At 42.2% G+C, this 23,158-nt stretch overlaps 2 protein-coding genes across 2 annotated transcripts in view; one reads left to right on the top strand and one right to left on the bottom strand.

Moving 5' to 3' along the window:
* Window positions 1–910: 910 nt before the first annotated feature.
* On the bottom strand, window positions 911–20,001 carry KLHL28 (kelch like family member 28). The gene is made up of 6 exons (XM_054027883.1): window positions 19,882–20,001; window positions 16,180–16,285; window positions 13,443–14,341; window positions 9,184–9,627; window positions 5,721–5,929; window positions 911–5,003 (listed from the first exon to the last, which is right to left on the bottom strand). Exons 2-6 carry the CDS (start codon window positions 16,219–16,221, stop codon window positions 4,840–4,842), a joined length of 1,758 nt encoding a protein of 585 aa, XP_053883858.1. The 5' UTR covers window positions 16,222–16,285; window positions 19,882–20,001; the 3' UTR covers window positions 911–4,839.
* Window positions 20,002–20,381: 380 nt separating this feature from the next.
* The window catches only part of TOGARAM1 (TOG array regulator of axonemal microtubules 1), an 87,529-nt gene continuing 84,752 nt past the window's right edge, over window positions 20,382–23,158 (top strand). Inside the window, exon 1 of the mRNA XM_054026183.1 lies at window positions 20,382–22,175. Within this exon, the coding sequence (XP_053882158.1) occupies window positions 20,382–22,175 (1,794 nt within the window). The remainder of the gene's footprint in view (window positions 22,176–23,158) is intronic.

The following is a 23,158-nucleotide window of genomic DNA, read 5'->3' as shown; positions in this document are numbered from 1 at the left end:
ACATTACATGAATATATTGTCTTATACTATAGAATTAGAATTTATAATCCCTATTCCATGAGGAGATATCTTTGAGCTATAATGTATCTTAATTAAAACTAACCATTTTATCAAAAAAATCTGATTTAAATAAAAAATATCCAATTTGATAAAAAAAAAATCATTGATTTTTATCCACTCTGCCAGAGCATGAGCTTTGCATCACAGAAAGGTTTATCAGGATATGTAAAGTTCTTCCTGAAACTAGATTTCAGGTAGGAGTCTTCAGGTCTGCAGCCCTGCTACGGAGCAGAGGAGGGAACACCCCTCTCCTGTACTTGTTGGCACATTCACAAGTGAGTGTGTGCTTGCTGGGGCTTATTCCTTTGCACCTTGTGAAGTGTGTGGGGCAGGGCCTTACAATGGGAAAAGACAAGCAGAGATTGTGGAATTTTTCTCTTTGATTAAAAAAAATTCATATTTTAAAAATGTCAATTGAGCATGTTCAATATAATGTTTACACATACAAAGAAAAATGCACAACTTGTAACTCTGCTGCCTTGTGTGCATGCATGGTTATTCACATGACATATCAAATATTGTATTTTATGTGCATATGTACACACACAGATCACAGTGTCACTTGAGTGAGTGTGTGGAGTGAAGGGTTACAGTTTTAAGACTACAGTATAAAAGCCTCCTCTGAAGTGGCTTTTGAGAAAGGATTCAAAAAGTAGCATGGCAGACAAAGGTCAGGAAGCAGATTTCTGAAAATTATTCTCTCTCTCGGCTTAATCCATGATTGGGAACTGAGGCCTCAGACCTAAATTAAGCCTCAAACCCCTTAAGGGACCAAATCACATGGATGTCATTGTATTTAAAAGTAGGATTAAAGCTAGTGTGCATTTGCATTCACCATCGAGCCAAAATGTAAAAATAAAATCCTTTTTCCCCCAGATTTATTTAGTAAACATTTCACATTAAATGAAATACTGTTACAACAAATTGTTACAGAGCATTATCACAATAGCAAACAAACACTATTAAGAACAAGAATGCAAGTTATTCAGCAGTTTTTTCTTGAACTCAAATGCCACTTATGTAAACAATAATGAAAACAAAATCCTGCTGCTAAAAAAAGGTGTACACATAAAAACACTGTACATACACAGAATTACATTTCTCATCTGAAACTCACAACCAAATCACTCCTCACAAGTCGGAGTACAATACAGTACTCTCTCTACAATGATTCTAAATCCTGCTAAAAGTTAAAATTCTCCTTGGGTTTAAAGTACAGCACAGGACATAAGGCAAAATATAGGAATTATCATCCAGTTCTTTGAGTTTTAATTAAACATCAGGAATTTAAGGCAAACTTGGAAATTTTTGCATTGTTTCATATAAATGAACGAGGACTTACAGATGACAAATTCACAAAAGCAACACTTAACTACCTCCAATAAAACAGTGAGCTATTTGGGACATCAGAGATGTATACTGGAGACATTTGTCTTCTCAGAGATTCAAACAGGATATTCCAAAATCAAAGCATTTCTAATAGCAATGACTGTCAGGAAACTTGCATATGGCATTTTATTAAGTTTCTTCTAAATATCTGAGTGAAAATCCAATGACTTATGCACATACAAACTCACACCTATTTTAAAGTGCTTTTAAAAAAATAATTTTGAGTGATTAAGAAACAGAACTGGATGATAATTTAAAGTTGTATGACATCTTATTTGAAGGTCTTAGCTTTCAGATTGCATGAAAGTTGGTACAGGCTGTAATAGGTTTATTTATTTTAAATGCTAAACTGATTGCTGTGTCAGATCTCCCTAAAATGGAGCACTTCGGTGAAAGAGCACAAGCAGCGCCCAAAACAGAAAATGAATATGCCATATTTATTAGTTTACATCTCTAAACTTGATAGATGTACAGCATATGTGAGTATTCTGCATCTTACATTGATTCACTACTATCAAAATCCAATCTAAACAGATCTGCATCTAGAAACAGCAGGATTTTTCATTAACTATTACTTCTTCCATTCTTAACATCAAACCTGCATACTGAAATGTTGCTTAGGTTAGTACTTTAAATTTAGCAATAGGCTGCATTAACTGCAGTGTCATGTAAAGTGGTAAGTCTATTTCACATAAATTAATTTCACTATAGCCTAAATAAAGGGAATAATGTACACTGCTCTTGTAAAATGCTTTGAGATCTTTAAATGAAAGGTGCTAGCTAAACATTGACGAACCATCACCATACCTGTCAGGTATGCACTGTTCTCTTTTTATTGATGCCAGACCACTTATGTCTGTATCTTGTGCCACTTTCTACACATGAACTTTGTTTACTAATGATTCAACTGAGACTTAAGTCTGTATTTTAAAAACCTGCATTCATGGAGTACTCTTGTAATTAATCAAACTCCTAAAAAAGTTCAGTACATACTGAATTATACAAAAAACTTGTAGCCACTTCAAGGCATAAACTCAATTAAACACTGTTTTGCAAACTAGGTTCTTGAGCATTTTTATCTCCTTGTTTAGATGTGGGATAAGATGCTCCTTAATTCACAAAAATCAATGTATCGCTATGAAATTGTAACTGGAAAGCAAAACAGCATATGTAAACATTCAGCTTGAGTATTTACTCCAACGAAATGAAAAGGCAGCCTAGACAGCAGACTAACATGATTTTGGTTGTGTCCTGTTCCTAAAACTGCTTTTCTCCGCACAAACACTCCATGTACAATAGAGCTATCTGTCTTCTATCAACAGATCAACTGGAATCATTCAATTATGCTATTATTGCTATGTAACTAGAATAAGCAATAGGTCATTCAAATAAGCAGCATATAAAATGCTAAATTTGTCCATTGTATTTGCTTACAAATCCTGCTGAATTCTACCAAGTTAGTAAAGTATGAAGAATATTTGCAGGATTTCATAATTCGTGCAAACATTGGTAAAACATGATTTTTTTATGGTTAAAAAGACAGTTCTCTCATTGTTTAAATCTGAACGTTAGCTTATGGAAGAACAAGGAAAACTGCAGTTTGCCTGGTTGCAATTAGTTTGACAGAAACTCAGAATAAATTAAGTACATCCAGGACACCTTATTTTATGTTCTTATAAATGGCTTTTTAAACAACTTTGTCTAACATTATTGCACTTTCAAGAATAATAGTATGTGGATTTTAAGAGTGAGGGGAAACATACATTGGATTATGATGTTAAAATCGGGACGGGGGGTGGGAATAATCCCAGAAGCAGAAAAATGTACCAAGTATCAGAATTGTAAGCATAAGTACAAATATTAGAACAGAATGCAAGATAAACGTGATTCCTTGCTTAACACAGAAAGAAACATTTAGTAAAACATACTCTAGTAACCTAAATTAATATTTATTCAGTTTTTTATTTTAAATAAATGGTCATCACATAACCTCAATGTTTTATTCATCCACCCAAAGCTTAACTAAATTTAGGGCCATCACTGAAGTACCAGAAGAACCGACCTTCAGGATTTAGCCTTTACAAAGGATACGTGCATAGTATAAATAACCATGCCCAGTGCTTTTTATTCAATGTGATATTTTTTAAAGGCAAAACTTGTCTAAAGAGGCCGAGATGCATTCTTCATCCAGTCCAGAGTTAGAAACTTTGTGAAAACAGGAATATTGAACTAGATCAATTGAAAAAATTTAGAGTATGTTGTGTTATTACTGACATTTTTTATAGGCACAAATTAATCAAGCAGATAGAAACAAATACACTAGAGAACAATCAAAACAAATCATGCTTTATACATACTGCACTAGATTGGTAACAGCCTTGTGGTAAATCCTACATTTAGCACCATTTTGATACCTGAACACTCTGTAAAAGCAATCACACATTCTTAAAAAAATAAAAGTTACAAGGAAATATGAACACAAGTCTGCTAGGACCAAGGATGGGATGGACACCTCTTTCTAAATATTTACACCTACACTGTGAACTCTGCTGTGCTACTTAAGAAAACCAAGACATTGTTGATGAATTAATCATTTAAAATTTTCTTTGTATTATGATTACAAGCACACTGCAGACCAGGTAAGTAATTTCATCTAGCATTAGTCCGTCCACAACAAAAATATAGGGGAAGGTTAAAACGAGTCAGTTGATTGCAATTTGTTTTAATAGGTTCAAAAATATAATGAAAGGCATTAAACTTACCTTGCAAATGTATTAATTTAGTCACCCATGATAATATCCCCAGCCCAAAACACATTAAGCAGGTAACAAAGGAGAGAGTGTACAGGCAACATACTATGGCATTTATTATTTACAAACCTTGAGATTCAGAAACAAGGCAGCCCTTTAGTTACTATTCATAAAAAAGATTGTGAAGCACTGGCATTTTCTCAATATGAAGACACAGCCAGACAACTATTAACAAACAGTCCAGTCATACAACATACTCAAGTATCTCTCATCCCTAGCACAGTAAACTGCATGTGTCATAGTAGGAAGAGGTAAAAGTTCTAAAAAGTGAAAGGATACACTAGGTTTTCTAATCCTATCCCAGGTATCCTAATGTTAAGATAACCATTTCATGCCAGTAACAGGATGCAGTCCATACCCCAGATTGGCAACAAGTTTCCATTTGTTTTGTTTAATTAACAATAACCAAAGCCAATTTTTTTTGGGGGGGGGGGGGGGGGGGAATCCAACTCTGTCAATCAAATATTCACCCCACTCCTCCAACTCCAGAAAATGCAGCTTATGGTCTTCATGAATTGGGCATCTTTTCAAGCAGAAAAAGTTCCATCTTCACATTAGGTCCATGAGTTCACACTGTTCATCAAAGTGCAGTCAAACCAAAATTGCATCGACAGTACATCATACCAGCAGAGTCCAGCCATGTATCTGAGATAGGGTCATATTTCTGTACGGTGTTCAGATAGGATGATCCTGAGTGACCTCCGACTACATAAAGGTAGTTATCAATTACAGCTGCACCAACTCCTATTAAAGGGGAAAAGATGCAAAATTCATTAATTTCTGCTAAATTATATTTTTATTTTTAACCATCTAAAATGGTGTTTTTAAAAAAGGCTGCATGTAGGTGAAAAATCTGTGCCCCTTCAGATCCGTGTCTCCTTTCCTGAATCACCCTGCACCCTCCCTCAACAAAACACTGACCTCCTTTTCCCAGTCAGAACGGGAGGAAGGGATATGCACTACTGAAACGCCTGTCCACAACCAGCTATTTAGGGTAGTTCTACTCCCATTTTTACCCTCGTTCATAAAGATATTAAAAAATGACATTTTCTACCTATCAGTATTAGTTATTGTTTTTATAAATCTTGGTCAAGATTCTGCCATCCTTTGGTTGAAATGTATTTGAGTCCCCAGATAGTCCCCACTGACTTCAAATGGTCTACTTCTGAATAAGATACTTCTCAATGTGAGCAAAGGTAGTAGAATTGGGCCTTTTATAATAATTAGATTAGGAAAATAAATGCTCTTGTAATGTATTCACACAAAACAAAGATAAATCCAATATTTAGTCATACTTTCACATGACATTACATTGTTTCAGTGATCTTTAATCTACTCAGGGAAAAGACACAATAGTCTGAAGGCCAAGTCCTGTATCCTTCTATCAAGTCAACTTGCAATTTTGTCTCTAAGGACACCAGGAAAACCTCTTGACATTCTCAGCATTTTACACATTCCTACCTGTTCTGGGTTCCTTCATAGGTCTACACACCGTCCACTGATTTTGATGTGGGTCATATCTCTCAATGCTTGACAAGTGAGACACCCCATTGTGTCCGCCCACTACAAAAATGAAGCCCAGCATGACAGCAACACCAAAGTTTATCCTTTTGTCTGCCATTGAAGCTACTGTCTCCCATGAGTCTTTACTTGGATCATAACGTTCCATGCTGCAGATACAAATAAACAACTTGTAAGGCTTGGGTTTAATCACATTTGTTTGCACTGAGTTTTATACCACAAGAGACTTATCTGCATTCATCAGGGATTCTTAGCTTGCTTCTGTCTACTAAAAAGTTTGCTCCATTATGTAAGGCAACGAGAAAAAATGTTTAGGGTAATGGAAAAATTCTGCAGTCTAACTTCTTTTCACCAAGGCTGGCACAAAGAAGCTCTGAAGCCAACATACTCAACAACAGAAGGATCAGCCCCTCTTAGGATCCTTGAGCAACGTAGAATTGGCATAACTGAAGATTCAGCCCACAATATTGCCAAAAACAGTTTAAAAATATCCCCTCATAGCCAAACAATATAGTTCTGCCTGTACTCTGAGGTTATCAGATTATAGTCATAACCACAGAATACATTTTGACATGAAACAAGACAGAGTGCGGGGCTGAGGGTTCTTGTGAAGGACAAGTGCCACAATAATTCAAGTAACCACCAATAACAGGTAATCTGAACATTTCACAACTCTGCAATGGAATTTAACCAAGAAGTCTTTCAGGCTCAAGATTTTCCCATCTTGCCCCAACACCAACTGAGACTGGACGGGAGTGAGGATGGAAATGGGAAAGGAGTATTCGTCCAGAATGGCAACACCCCAGTCACTGAACAGTAATGAAGGATGGGACATATCCTCACTTCAGGGTAAATTTGAAAGTAACATGCAGCCCCACAAAACATACCTCTCCAGCACTGGAGCTGTAGAGAAGACAGAGTGGTTACTACAGACACAGGAATGTAGCCATCCCTTACCAGATGTACAGTGCCCATGACATATTGGGGGGGGGGTGGGGTGGGGGGAAGAGAGGAACAGGGAACCAGAAGTAGCAATGCACAGAAGGCAAGGAGCTTATTTAAACATCGGCCGGCTTACTCTATTGCCCAGGGCTTGTATGAGCCTGCTGACCATGTCATAAACAGGGTCCATAAATTGGGAAAACAAAGCCACTCAATAAAAAGGGAACTTTAAAAAAGGGAATCTAGAAATACCGGTCACAATTTCAGTAACTCCATAACTGTGAGTGATACTGGCAATTCCTTTGTGACAAAGGAAGAGCTGTTCAAGCTACGAATGCATGAGAAGAGTAAGATTATCATAACCGTTTAATGTTGAGGTCTGTTTTTAGTGTTTTTTTCCTTAAAATTTACATTGGTTTAATACTTAAATAAGTATACTTCACATTAGTCCAGCGATGAATGTAATAGTCCACCCCCTCCGGCAACGTTTAACAGAACTCACCTCTAAGAGACCTATGCAGTCTCATTCGTTCATCAACTGAACAGCACCTCCTTTGTCACAAACTAGGGGTCTGATCCTTTTGCCATTTAATTCAGTGCCAAGAACTTCAACAGCAGCAGAACCAAATGCCAGGTCAGCAATGTCCAACTAGTCTATTTATATATATTACATTCAATAATTTTAAAGATTGGTAGTTCGCAAATGGCCAGATTCTCCATCCTTTCGCTGATTATCCTGCTGTTTTAAGTGAGTCTTCTTTTGCCAGTTTGCCTTTTGAAGAGAGACGCCTAGCTGTTCTGCTGCCATTGTTAATGAGGGAAAGTTTGTGTAAGCTGCATCCTATGGCCCTAATCCTGCAGCCAGATCATAGATTTCACAAAATTTAAGACCAAAAGGGACCATTAGATCAGAGTCTTGACCTTCTACATAACACAAACCATTAAATTTCACCCAGATACCCCTAAATTGAGCCCAATGGTGTTAGTCCAAAGGAGATTAAACTGTCATGTGCCACAGGCAGGGAACAGGGGACACTGAGGTGTCAACAATACAGCAACAATACCGTTGCAATGGCTGGGAACTGATTAGATGCCCAGCAGCAGGTGATCCCTGCTCCATGCTGTCGAGGAAGGTAAACACCCCCAAGGTCCCTGGCAACATAACCTGGGGTAAAATTTATTCTTGATCCCAAATCTGGTGATCAGTTAGACCCTGAGCATCTGAGTAAGACACGCCAGGCATCTAGAAAAGATTCTTTGTATCACATTAGAGCACTGATCCACCAAATCTGCTGTCCGGCCTCCAACTGACCAATCTGATACTTCAGAGGAAGGCAAAACAAACCAACACACATCTGGTCATTGTGCATCAGGAAAAAAAAAATCCTTCCTGACCCTGCAGGTGACTGGCTGAAGCATGAAATTTGATTATAGTTAGCGTGTTAACACTGAGCTACTGGTGTTATGAGCATGGTGAGGGCAATGCAGGCAATCCTGTTCTTGCCATGGCCCGGGAAAAAAGGGAATGTACAGGGGGATTCATGGCCAGAAGGGATCACGGACCAAGATCCATGTGGTGAGAAGCTGGCAACTGAATGGAGCACTGCTGACTTCAATGGAACTCCTTATGGGTGTAAGGTTCCACCCATGGCGATCTGAATGCAGGACTAGGGCCTGTGATTGTGTTTGGTTTTGTGCTCATCCCCTTGTACTGGAACTTTATTGTTAAACTAGTCTAAAGCCCCAGTTCAGCAAGATACTTAAGTACGAGTCTAACTTTTAGCCCATGTGCAATCCCACGGAAGTTTCAATTTAATTATGGACTTGAGTACCTTAGTGAACTGGCCTTTTAGAATCTGCTTTTTTCATACTTTGGGTAAATACCTAATGTCTGAAAGATGCACCATGAATAAATATTTGGGAACTTCTGGAACTTCAGCTGGAAGATGGTCAACGTGTATGTTTTAAGAATTTAAGATTACGGCCAGGAGAATTAGAGAGGACCTGGAATTATATATATGATTGGGATTCCAGGTCCTCTCTAATTCTCCTGGCCGTAATCTTAAATTCTTAAAACATACACGTTGACCATCTTCCAGCTGAAGTTCCAGAATGGTGGTGTTCCCAAATATTTATTCATGGTGCATATATCTATATAAAACATTTACATCTTCATAGTGTTAGCATCAGAATTTTTAAAGCATTTATATTTTTCTCTTAAGATTTGTATAAAAAAAGAGCTGCGCTCTTAGCTAGAACACTTCAGTTGTACATTGAGAAAAGATTCCCCAAATGAATTATCATGTTGATGCAGCAAAACAAGAAATAATGAGGTCCACCGTGGATTACCACTGATCTTGCTTAGAAACTTTTACAAATGGCTGCTGATCACAAGGTAAATATTATCCCTGGTTTTCCAAGTTCATATTATTTTGATCCTGCAGACCTCAAGAGTACATACCTGTTCATATGGGCAGGACCATAACCACCAATGGCATATATCATTCCATCCAAGACAGCAGCAGCAAAACAACTTCTTGTTTTACTCATTGGGGCCACTGGTTGCCATTCCTTAACCTTTGGAATGTATTTCTCTACTGATTGTAAATAAGATTGCCCATCATAGCCACCTAAGGCATACAGTTCTCCTGCTAGAACCACTACTCCAAGAGTACTTCGGCTCTCATTCATTCTTTCAAGAGATGTCCAGGTATTTGTATCAGGATCCCAGCATTCCACTGAACTTTCATGTTTTCGGTAATTGATGCCTTGACACATGTGGGTTGCAATCCCTCCTACAACATATATTTTCTGGTCCAGGACACATATTCCAAATTCATAGCGGGGAATGCTAAGAGGCGCCAGACCTATCCAGGAGTCTTTCTGGGGAAAATACATCTCAACACTGGAGAGGAAATAGAGAAATTGGATTAGGTGAACAGACTTTACTCTCTGAAGCTTTGCTAAGTCCCACCAAGCAGTACTTATTTGTTAAGACTGAAATGTATGTTCCATACCCATGTACCTTCGTTGGCTTTAATGGGAGTTGGATCAGGCCTCAAGTGACCCAGATCCAAGACTACTGAGTATTTCACACTCATTGATTAACGTGTGTGAGAGAGTTATTCAGTGAGGTAGCTCTTCCTCTATATATACACAAGTAGGAAGAGAAAATTCCCGAAAGTCACCATGAAATATATCATCACTGTATGGTCACCAAGACCAGAAATCTGCTGGCAATTGGTATTAAAGCTGCCATGGGAAATCCAGCTTCAGCAGTCTCTGGGCCAGCTTCAGACCCCAAATGAGACTCCAGTGATCACAGCTGGAGTTTTTCCAGACCTTTATTTCTTTCACAGTTACAGAATCCAGCAACCTCAATCTTCACAGAAAGGTTCAAGGCAGAGACTGATAAAAACGAAACAACAAATATTACAGCTCTGCTGTCCTGCAGGAGAAGGCATTCCATGCTGCAGAGTGGTGTGGCCCAATTTCAACTAGCTGCTAGTGGAGTAGATATCTGCATTTGCTCTTCCCCCAGCTACCTTTCAGCTTGAATTTATTAGAAAAGTTAAAACAAATAGATAGATAAATAAACAAACAGTTCTTTATGTCCAGATGGATTGTTTAAACTCAAGAACTTCAGTTTAGTCAATTACAGTAGGGGAGAGGAGAAGTTCCCTATTCCACTGCATTTGCTAAAGGCTTGAGAACAGCAGAAAGCAATGGATTTCTGACAAAAATATTGGGAAGGGATAGTCTACAATCAGTACTTCACTGTGAGAATTTGCAGAGGAGCAGCTCCAGAGAGAATATCAGAAAAGTACACTATTCGATTTAATAGAAAGCCACTGAAACTCTCAATTAAAATATCTCCATTCCTTAAATCTGAGGAACTGACAATTTCCCACCCCTGATTGTCTTCTGTACCAATAGTGGTTTTCAATTATCACTTTGCTTCAGGAAAGCTATGTTTTCAGATCAAATTTGGGAAAGTTAAGAAATTCAGTTGTATCTATAGTAAATCATATGTAGATTTACAGAGATATATACATAGCAACAAAAATAGTTACCTCAAAAATTAAAAACGTCAAATGACATGCTAAAATTTTCTTTAAGTCATGTATGTAATTGTATAAGTTTGGTTTCAAGTTATTTAACAGGATACTAACCGAGCCTATCTACTCTAAGAGATGGTCTGAATTGTGAAAGATATTACAACCCCATCCAGTAACTTTAAGTGCCATTGTATTAAATTTATAAATGGTTTATGTATAATTGCATTCTACTCCATGGGGGAGGGTTACGAAAGCTCATACAGAAAATAAAAACAGTGGGAGGTGATTAAGGCCAGTCACTAAGACTAAACAATTCTAGAGAGGTTTGCATATGCTGGTTGAAGCTGGGTTTTCCAAAAAGACAAGACAAAGAAGGAGCTTTTGGTATAAAAGGATGACCTTAAACTGACACACAGGGCCTTCTCTCTGATCCAGCAAATGGACAGGACCTCCTGACCAAGGGCCCCAATCCTTGAGGAAGGGCTGGAAAGACTTTGACCTACTAGAGATCCCAAAAGACTGATGAGTAATCTCTGGTAAGATTTTAGCATGCATATCAGAATTTTGGTTGTTTTTATGTTTTCTCTGTAATGCTTTTACCTTAAGAATACACGTTTTGCCCAGAGTGAGCTGTGCAGTAACTGGCAACGCACTGTTCATAACCCTGAGAGACAAAGCAAAGCACAGGACCAGCCTTTGGGCAGATTGGCTTGCTGGGATATTACAGTGTGGGCAGGGGGCTGTGCAGCCTTAAAACCCCAGTCAGGAATGAGAGTGACATGGGTCTCCACCAAAGACAGGTGACGGTTGGGAGCTGGAAACCGTATGTGGGTATCCTCAAGGGACCATGGAGGGGGAATACAGGTGCAGTTACCAAGAAACCGTGACATGAATACTCGATCATACAACAGTATAATAAGGCTTAATGTTTAGTGTTAAAGGTATACTATGAACCACAAAACAAAACATCACATTAGTCTGAAAATGTTATAAGCGACACCCAAGAATACTAGAACCGGAAAACACCCGAAAAGAAGTCATGTTTCTCTCTCTCTCTCTCTCTTTTTTTAACACAGTTTGCTTTGGGCATCTGACAGAATGCTGAGAGATGTATATCGAATATGACCATTGGGGTCTATTCATAAAGAAGGACCTTGTGCAAGCTCTCAATTACCCTGTTTCTAAAAAGGTGAGAAATTATATTAGTCTCCCTCCTCAGGTAAGGATATGAGCCCTTGCTCCAAAAAAAGGGCTGTGTAGCATACATAATTAATCATTTACAAGTGAGACTAGCACATCTGGCTTCTCCTAGGCCAGGGATTCGGGACCCCTCAGAGGGTCGCAAGGTTAATACATGGGGGGCCGTGAGCCTCCACCCCAAACCCTGCTTTGCCACCAGCATTTATAATGCTGTTAAATATATTAAAAAGTGTGTTTAATAAGGGGGGGTCGCACTCAGAGGCTTGCTGTGTGAAAGCAGTCACCAGTACAAAAGTCTGAGAACCCCTGTCCTAGGCCTTAGAGGTGACAGAGGCTGTTGCTATTAGTGCTGCATAATCTCCCCCTCCCTCTTCCAAGCATTCGGTCTCATCCAATTCTAGCGCTGTGCTTTGGAGCATGTTCAGTGCAGACAGAATGTTATATTGTAACAACATGCTTCTAGTAAGCTATACTGGGTATATGTAAATTACCAGATTCAGAGGCTAACATGGATCCTAAATCTTGTTGGATTTTCATGGGGACAGCAAAAGGCACATTTCTGGCCCCAGGATCACCCCACTGCCAAATTTCAAGTTCTTGTTCCAAACATTTGAGGCACTACAGCTCTTAAATTATCCAACCATTTATCTGAATTTGGCAGACCTAGTCCCCCCCACTGCCCATCTTATTCTTAGAAACAGAACTGTTTTTGCTAATGCACACAAAGTTCGGAAAATTTCAGATTAAATGGTTTTAAGCAATTGAAAACAGAGGATTATAAGAGAAAGTATAAATCAACTTTAACTAAAGGTGTAGCTATACTACTTACAATCAAGGATTCAAAGCACTAAAATGTAACTTACAAAGTTATACCATCTCAAACATCATTTGAAAAATAAGAGGGTTAGTCTCAATTATACATTCTGGTTAAGTACAAGGTCTGTTTTATCCCACCAATAAGGTTTTGTGGGGTGCACATCTATGACACCTAAACTACATTTTTACTATTTGGCAGTCTAGACTGGTGACTGGGGAGAGTAACAAAAATCATATACACAGTAAAAACCTGAAAGGGTACCAAGGCAAAAACTGAGTGAAAATACCTGTACTGTGAACAAATTTCGTATTTAAATACATGCAACCCAAACTATCTACTAAGGCTTTGCAATATTTTACATTGTAGAAAAGTTCTCAGCACAAATAAGGAACATATATCAAGGAAGATCATATATAAAAATAAAGAGCATAATATGCTCATCCCTATTCCTCTGATGTTTTTTAAATTTGATTTTTAGTCATTTGGGTGCTCATGAAAGGAGCTGATACACTGACAATGTCAAGACTGAAGCCCTTTAATTACAAATTAAACAGTTACAACCCAAAGACTGTCTCAACCCGGACTTGGAGGGACATGTTAATGTATGGCTTGTTAACACCACTTAGTTTCACCAATACTCCTTACCTTTCCAAACAAGCAAATAAACCAGCTTTTCCTCCTACAGCACAAAGTACTTTAGGAGCACAACGTGGTCGTGTTGTCAACACAGTCTGATGGGAAAGTCTATGTTCAGGCATAAAGTGGTATTTCAGGGCTTCATTCAGAAGATGTTTACAAGTATGGTCATCACGAATAAGATGGTTTGCTTCATACAACCTAGTAAGAAACTTAACACTCAGCAGTGGCAACCGGACACAGTGTAGCAGCTGTGCTAAGTACTTCTGTCGCTCCTGCACATCGTACTTGATCCAAGACTCCAGTGCATAAAAAACTGTCTCTTCTGTGACAACATTCAAACAGTCATTTGAAACAATTTCATCTAATTCAGCATGTGTAAGCTCAAAAAATTCTTCAGTCTGACAAACGTCTTCAAAATTCTGACAAATGTATTTGTTAGCAGCCAGGTAGAGGTCATGGCAGCCATACGTCTCTGCGAAACGAGAAATCCCAATGCAATTGCCAGGATCTAGCTGACTTTCAAGAAATGTGCAACATTCCTTTAGCACAAGTTTGATCTGAAGAAGATTTGCAGCTGGAAGAAGTGACTCTACGGTGTCCTGCGAGATGAATACAGTCCCTGTGTATGCGTATTCCACTATAGCCTGCAGCGCTGCCTCGTCAATGCACTGGAACTCTACCTCGGAGTTCTCTTTCTCTGAAAGATTTCCAGTGAACATGGCTTTGAAATATGGGCTGATGCTAGCAAGTACCACTTTGTGCGCATGGATCTTGACATCGCCAACTCTAAGGATAATGTCACACAGCTCGTGATGTTGGCGAAGGAGGTTCAAGCCCTGCAAAAGCTGTTCAGAATGTAAGTGGGTTAAGTTGGCAAGCATGTAGGTTGGAGACGACTGGTCCATCTGTGACAAACAAAATTTTAAATATGTTATTCAGCGTTTTATTTTAAAGAGTTTCATTATCCATTTTACTTAGGCCTCTTAAATCATTAAACAGACATTTTAAAAAAATCAAATTTATTTGTCATCACTCATGCTGTTATTTTAATTTTGCATTATGCTCCAATTGGACAAATAAAACAAATGTTTTGCTTTCTGATTTTCACAAACTAGCAAAGTGCTTTTCTTATGCACATTAATTTAAAGTCAAAGGTATTCTTATTATATTTTTTAAAAAGTCTTTCCTTTACAGAACTTGTATTTTGGGCCTTACCTACCTAATTGTGTGTTTAAACTGGGACTTTGCATCAAATATACCCTCAACACAACCACAGTGGTGGAATAAAAACAATTAAGAGACCATGTTCATTTTGGACAGAGCTTTGAAGTTCATAAACTTATCGAAGTAATATGAGCTGCAGATCACTGCCCTTTTCTGCAGGTTGATGCACGAATGCCCTCGTTTGAAGAAATCTGTCTAACATCCGTTTGAATGCTTCAAAGTCAATGAGCTGTACTGATAATTCTCTTTAGTGAATACAGTGGAACCTCTGAGTTACGAACACCTCGGGAATGGAGGTTGTTCGTAACTCTGAAATGTTCATATATTTGAAGAAAACGTTATGGTTGTTCTTTCAAAAGTTTACAACTGAACACTGACTTAATATAGCTTTGAAACTTTACTATGCAGAAGAAAAATGCTGCTCTCTCTTTATTTTTCAGTAGTTTACGTTTAACACAATACAAAACTGTATTTGCTTTTTTTTTTTGGGTCTCTGCTGCTGCCTGATTGTGTACTTCTGGTTCCAAATGAGGTGTGTGGTTGACTGGTCAGTTCATAGCTCTGGTGTCCGTAACTCTGAGGTTCTACTGTATTAAGCAAACCTTGTGAAGAGGAAACAATTACTACACATGTCCTTGGAGGACAGCCGGTGCCATGCACTCTTCAAAATTTAATATTCTGCAAGGAGGTTCAATATCTTCCTCCTCCTTTCACAGGAGCGCTGGGGAGGATTCATTATTTAATATTTAGAAAGTGCTTTGAAAAGTTCTCAAACATTACTAAATTAAATTATTGTAGTTTTAGAAAAGAATGGGAGTGCTCATTTCAGATTCTCTTATTTCAAAATAATTTCTAACAAACAATTATAAGGGGCCATTCTGCCTACAAAACTATTTTTCTTATTGTGACAGACTGACAATATCTTGAACAAACCTTATGGAATTAAGATAAACTTTACTGAATTAAATTAAAACTTACTGAATTAGGGTTAATACCTCTGAGGTACCATGTATTAAAAATGCAATTGTGTGTTATGGTGGCATTGTACATAACTTCTCTAGAAGGGAGAGGAGCTGCTAATGTACTTCCTGTTATCAACCCCTTGAAGCCACCGCCTTGGAGAGGCTCACATATACTTAGTTCAGATTGGATTCTCCGGGGACCAAAGGCCAAAGAAACGGGTTTTGAATAATTAACCTAATTTTAAACTGGCTCATGGGCTTTCTTCCTGAACCAACAAATGGATGAGACCCTGGTCTACAAAGGCCTCAATCCTTAGCGTAGTGTTGAAAGGACTGTAACCACAAGAATTTGTAACCACAAGGAATCCCCTTGGGTGGGAGGTTGGACTGCTCCTGCCAGAATCCATTTTAGGGTGATGTCTGGTAAGCTTATTAGCATGTGTGTAGGTTCTTTTATTGTTTGTAATATGTTTTCTTAGTAGTGCTTTTTGCCTTAAGAATAAAGAAGGCTTGCATAGGAAGTTCTTTGTGGTACTTTATAACCGTAGCAAATATACCTGTGTTAACCGTCTCTGAAGAGGAAGTAAGCAGGTGTCCATCAGCAGCCGGTCTGTGCTGGGGATAACACGGTGTACGCAGGGAACCGCTCAGCCTGGCAAAACCCTGGTCAGAAGGCAAAGAGAGACACGTTTCCATCCAGAAAGGCAATGGCTGGGGAGCTGGAAGCCTGAGAGTGGGTGCCCAGGTTCAACTATTGAGGGGAAATACGGCTGCAATTGCACTGAACTGTGACACTTCTTATTATTCATTAAATAAATATAACACCCCTAGCCTCTATCTTGAGTATAATTCTGTTTGTTGTTTTTATAGTTATTGGTTCATAAACCACAGAAGTAACTCTTTTGTTTACTATTTTATTGCAGCTAGAATTATTAAATTTGTGGTTGGGAAAAAGAGTCAGGCTGCTAAAAACTGAGGCAATGGAATTTCCTTCTCAGATAACGATTAGACAGATTCTACCCTTTTAGGCTACATCCAGATGTGCTTTACTAGTACAGGAATACTAGCACAATATACCAGCAAAGTGCTCCTGGTGAGGATGCAACTATACAAGCTTTGTACCAGTATAATAAAACCATTCCCTACAAATGAAAGAAACTGGTAAAAGTGCACATATCCTGGCACAGCCGCATGCACGCTAAGGGCTTCTGGTTGCACAAGCTATGTCAGTCAGGAATTGCACCTCTTTGCACCCCTGACCAATACAGCTCTACGGGCAGAAATCTGTAGTGCAAACCTGGCACTACACTCTGAAAGCCCACTGAAATCAATGGGTTTTGAGGCAAAATTTGGCCAAATAATTTTAAAGTCTGCTATTGCCATCATTATCCACTTATTCATGCACAGTTGCTCCCAGCATCAGCCACAGGGATTATTCACAGAGGAAAGAACAGACTTCTAAACCTAGATACTGTGCATAAAAAATTATGATAAATCAACTGGAAGGAAACAACATTTTAAATTGTAAACTTTTCAAGCATTCTATTGTGTCCCCGTTATTATACTACACATTTTCACCTCTTCCTTGTTCAGCTTGTTTAAATACAATGGCAGAGACTACAACTGACAGATCCACTCTTGTTCATGACCCCAGATGAAATACTTATGAACATTGTGCCTATCAGATTTCTGAATTTTAAATAAACCAGCTTTTCATCTGTTAAACTGACTACAATGTTTCATCATTTTGCTTCTTGTCAACTGGTACTAAAATGTAAGGACTTGTGGTCACTGGCAAGTTTCTGTTCACCACTTTTATAACTCCCTGACACCTAATTTGCAAAGCAGAGCATCAGTTAAGTACTAAGTCTGGAGGGAGACAATTATCTGACCATATTTAAATATAGAACATAGAGTTGCTAGCAAAGAGGTAAAGAATTACAATCAAAGTAAAAACAATTTTGTGTAGGAAAACACACAAGTTTACCCCTTTCCTATTATAATCTTGTATCAGGTTTTTAAGAAAACCCTTCACCACAATTATCTGAAAACAAGATTGTGACAATTGGTCACTGGATTTGCAGTATTCACAAGCTTAGTGATGCAATCTAGCAGCTAAATCCCCTGCTTTTTTTCCTTTTTATTTCCTTTATTTAAGTGTAGTTGTTTACAGAGATTATTTTTCTTTGCCTCACTTCCTAATTTTACTCTAGGAGTATGCAGAATCCAACAGACACATGAAACTAACAACATCCTCAAAGACGATTGCTAGAGAACCAGAATCATTAGTGTGATATGGAATAAGTCCCAGATCCTGCAAAAACTTGTACACGTAACTTGGTGTGTGAGCAGTCCCACAGAATTAAATGTGACTACTCACATTTGTGTTTACCACACATATCAAAACCTGTGATCGTCAAATAAACAACAGTGCACAGAATCTGTATATCTTTACTTAGTTTGTTAGCCATGAAGTTAGAACAAGGTACATTCACTAGTCAGAGAAATGTGTCTATTCAAATAACTTGCACTTAGCAAAGCGTGGTACTGTTCCTATAAAACATTTAGATGAACTGTTGAGTCCTAGTCCCTTCTAATGACAAAAATTATTGTACTTCAGTTTTAAATACCAATAGGATTATTGTTAGGAATGTCATGATTATCTTGGAAAAGTTATATTAAATTTGCTTGACCTGTAAATTATCCTCTTTTCACAAACAATATTATGTAATGACTCCCAATTATCTACATGGTATTTTCTTTACATGGGAATAATAGGAAGTAAGGGCTCAAGTGCTTATTCCAGGTCAAGGGAGCTTTGAAATGCCTGCCCCAAATCCTCATTTGTACCATAAAACCCTAGAATCACAGCACATGACCATCTAGGCTTTCTCTTGTCTAGTAGAGGCTTGTTCCCTATGGCACATTCAAGAGCTTCACCAAGTTTAATTTTAAATTTCTCAAGCAACCACAGTGCAGTACACACGCACACCTTGTGAGTCAAATTACAATGAAAAAATGCCATCCCCAACATTGTGTAGCATAAAACCTTCTTGTTTGTGCTTCTTAATTTTATTCTAACTCTGCTATACACCATAATATAAAAAAGGGAATATGCAAAAATAAACCACCATTTCAGACAGAATTTACAGCTGAAGAAATTAACAGCAAATTGCCTCTTATTTAACTCCCACCAGAGGCACAGCTTTGGAAAATATGCTAGAAGGACACACACGTGGTCTCGGTACCACTACAATACAAGTAATATCTCTATATTGACAATCTCCTCAAACTATTGATTAGTTGAAACCTAACAGGCCTGTTCCATTTCTAGATTCTACCAACAAATCACAGGACACTAAAGACAGAACTACCTTTGTCCCCTCCAGACTGGATTAGGGGACTTAGGGCTATTCTTAAAGACAACTCTGAAGATTCAGTGATAACAGAAGGCCTACCTGCTTGGTGAAGTGGCATGATGTTAGCATAGTGTACTTGTTTTGACAGCTCTGCATTGCTTCCCCAAAGGTATAATGCAAAATCCCGGGATTTGGTCTAAAAAGCCTCATTGGCAACGTGGCAATTTCCCAATGGAACATTTTCCCACCAGCACAGTCTGCCAGGTGCCTGGCCCCAGAACTGGGGGTCCCAGCCTGGCAGGCTGCCGGGAGGCTGGGCGAGCCTCGGAAACATTTCAAGAAAGCCAAAGGGAAGCACCGTTGTGACTTTTCTAAGGGAAGTTTCGGCATTTCCATTCTGCAGGGAATTTCGTTTATTTTGGCATTTTGTGGGGGATCCGGGCTCTACCTGTGGTTGAGCATCTGGCTACCTGGACAGGTTGCCGTCTAGTGTCTTCGGGGGAGCCGAGGCGGCTCTGCAAACCCCAGGACTGGCCCGGGGCGCGCTCGGTGGCGGGTGCCTGCCCGGGACCGCGGCTGGCTCGGGTGACCCGCAGCGGGCGGCGGCGCCAGGCTGAACTCCGGGGGCGCCCAGCGGCACGGGGCGCTGCGCGGTGCAGCTGGGGCGGGCCAGGGGACGGTCACGGCACAGCCGGAAGCCGGGGGGGAGCGGGGGGGCTCACGCGTGCAGGAGCCACGTACCGGCCCGCAGGGCGAGCTGGGCTGCCGCAGGAGCTCGGGGCCGGCCGGTGGGGCGGACCGCAGCCCGGCTCAGCCCCCGGCCACCGGGGGGCGCTGTTCGCCGCACACGGGGCTCTCCCTCCCCGCCCCGGGGGCCGATCCGCCGCAGGCTCGACTCACCTGAGTCATGAGGGCGGCAGAGGCCGGGACAAGAGCAAAGCCCGCGGCGGCAGCAGCAGGCCCCGTCGCCTCCTGTCAGACACCAACACACCGAGGCCTTGCGTCACTTCCGGGCACCCAAACCCGCGGCTCCGGAGCGTTGCCTTCCCAACGGCCACTTCGGTACAGCCGCCATCTTGTGGGTCACATGACACTACCGCCGGGAGGAAGAGTTACGCCTCACCCTGAAGCGCCCGGAGACTACAAATCCCATAGTGCTCTGCGCTGCCCTTCCCAGCAACACGCGGCGTCGAGACGTAGCTTGGGAAAGTTGCGGGCGGCCATTTTGACTCGCGCTCTGGGGAGGAGGAGAAGCAGCATTGGTTCAGTCCACTCCGCCCACTCCCCTTCGGCCGCGCTTGGTTGAGGCCGCGCAGGCGCAGGGCGGCCCCTGGAGACCGCGATGTTTTCCTCTCAGGCCGGTTCCAGCCGCTGCCCGGGGACGACGCCGCCGCCGCTCCATGGCCGCGGCCCTCGCGCTTCCCCCGCAGGCGGGCAGCATGGAGGCCAGTGAGCGCGGGGCCGGCGGGGACACGCGCGCGCCCAAGGGCCGCGGCTCGTCGGCGGAGCGGGAGCGGGAGCGGGAGCAGGAGGCCGCCCTGCTGCAGCAGCTGCTCCGGCGGGGCCCCGAGCCCGGCCCGGCCCTGCCCGCGCTGTCGGGGCCCGGCGGCCAGGAGGGGCCGGGCTCGGGGCCGGGGCCGGGCGAGCGGCCGCTGGCCGAGCTGGTGCGGGGCCTGCGCGGGGAGAGCCCGGCGCTGCGCGGGGAGGCGCTGCGGGACCTGCGCCGCCGCCTCGCCCGCCCGGGGCCCGGCGCCCAGGTGCTGCGGGCGCTGGTGGAGCACGGGCTGGAGGGCGCCGACCCCGCGCTGCGCACCGCCACCGCGCTGCTGCTGCCCGCGCTGCTCGGGCCGCCGCTGCCCCGCGGCCTGGACCTGGGCGACCTCCTCCTCAGCCTGGCCAGGAAACTGGGCGCGCCCGCCCGGCCCGGGGGCGGCCCGGGGGAGGAGGCGGCCGCCGCCTTCAGCAGCCTCCGGCAGCTGGGCGAGACCCTGGGGCCCGAGCGCTTCCATGGCTACCTGGGCCGCCTGCCCTCCGCCCTGCGCGGCCACTACACTCGCCTGCTGGAGGCCCGGCTCGGCGAGGACCTGTGCGGCGGCGGGGACACCTCGGGGCCCCGGCCCACGGAGCAGGATCCCCTGAGCACCAACCTCAAGTTCGGGTTGATCCCTCAGGAGCTGCACGGCCGCCTGCTGGACCAGGAGGATTACAAGAACCGCACCCAGGCCGTGGAGGAGCTCAAGCAGGTGCTGAAAGATGCCTCCCCGGCCTGCCTGGCCTCCACGCCCGCCACCAGCCTGCTGGGGCTCATCAGCTTCCTCTACACCCTTCTGGACGACTCCAATTTCAAGGTGGTGCATGGCACCTTGGAGGTGCTGCACCTGCTGGCCCTGCGCCTGGGCGAGCGGGTTCAGGCCTACCTGGGACCCTTAGTGTCGGCCGCTGCCAAGGTGCTGGGCGACAACAAGCTGGCCATCCGGCAGGAGTATAATCAGCTTTTCTGGCACTTGATGAAGGCGGTGGGTCCCCAGCAGGTATTGTGCCTGCTACTGCAGCCAGAGCATCTTCAGCACAAGAACTCCAAGGTCAGGGAAGAGGTGGTGAACATCTGCATTGGGTCCCTGCTCACATACCCTAGTGAGGACTTTGACTTGCCCAAGCTGGCGTTTGGGTTGGCACCAGCCCTGGTGGACAGTAAGCGGCGGGTCCGCCATGCTGCCCTGGAGGCCTTTGCGGTGTTGGCCTCTTCCATGGGCTCAGGCAAAACCAGTCTTCTCTTTAAGGCTGTGGATGCTGTGGAATTGCAGGACAACGGGGATGGAGTGATGCACGCTGTACAGGCCAGGCTGGCCAGGAAAACCTTGCCTAAGCTAACAGACCAGGGGTTTGTGGAGTATGCTGTGCCCATGCCATCCTCTGCCCATGGCAGGGGGGTCCATCTGCCCCATGGAGCAGACACAGATTGGTTGCTGGCAGGCAACAGGACTCAGAGTGCGCACAGTTACTGTGGGGATCACACAAGGGATGCTACACAAAACTATGGCTCTCACAGCCCCTATACTGATCAAGGGATATGTCCCAGAAGGGTTTTAAGTGCAGGTAAAGGAAAAAACAAACTGCCTTGGGAAAATGAGCGAGCTGGAGGCACAGGAGGCTGTTCAGGAAACCAGACACCTTTTACAAAGGGCATAGAGCAGGTATGTACACTAATTCACTTAACACTTTTTTTCTAAAGGCTCTTCCATATAAGGATCTCAGAGCTCTTTGTAAACATTTAATGAACAAGGAGTACTCGTGGCACCTTAGAGACTAACAAATTTATTTAGGCATAAGCTTTCATGGTCTAAAACCCACTTCATCGGATGCGTACAGTGGAAAATACAGTAGGAAGTTTATATATGTTTGTTTATATACAGAAAACATGAAAAAATGGGTGTTGCCATACCAGCTCGAATGAGGCTAATCAATGAAGGTGGACTGTTATCAGCCGGAGGGGAAAAAAAACTTTTGTAGTGATAATCAGGATGGCTCATGTCCAACAGTTGACAAGAAGATGCGAGTAACAGTAAGGGGGAAAAATTAGCATGGGGAAATAGTTTTTACTTTGTGTAATGACCCATCCACTCCCAGTTTTTATTCAAGCCTAATTTAATGGTGTCCTGTTTGCAAATTAATTCCAGTTATGCAGTTTCTCGTTGAAGTCTGTTTTTGAACAGACTTCCTCGTGGCTGGACTTCAATGAACGAAGTCCCAAGATCCTTTTGATGTAGGTGATATTGCTTCTGTGTCACAGATAAGGAAGCTGACATGCAGAAGCCAAGTGAGTTGCCAAAGTCAAGTACAGTCCGTGGTAGAGTTAGGAATAGTAAAAACCAGATTTCCTGTCATTAAAATCCACTTGGTTTTTTTTCCTCAAGAGAAAACTGGTCGGTTTCCTTCTGAGTGCAAAAGCTCTTCACATATAAACTGAAAAGGGAACATGACTGTGATCCTACAGTGCAAAATAAACTACTTCGCTTCTGGTTCTTTATACAGAGCTCTGGGGTGCACTTATATCCAATGCTTTTGTCGGTAGGCTCAACCACAGACTATTTAAATGCATAGGTCATGTCAATAGTTACCTGAGTTGCATTTGACCCTATGAGAGCCTTCATTGAGTAGGAAAGGTTTTAGGTCAGGC

This window comes from Malaclemys terrapin, chromosome 4 (genome assembly GCF_027887155.1).
Source record: "Malaclemys terrapin pileata isolate rMalTer1 chromosome 4, rMalTer1.hap1, whole genome shotgun sequence".
NCBI classification, from domain to species: Eukaryota; Metazoa; Chordata; order Testudines; family Emydidae; genus Malaclemys; species Malaclemys terrapin.
The sequence above is the reverse complement of the archived record's forward strand: the minus strand, read 5'-3'. Positions and strand labels throughout refer to the sequence as shown.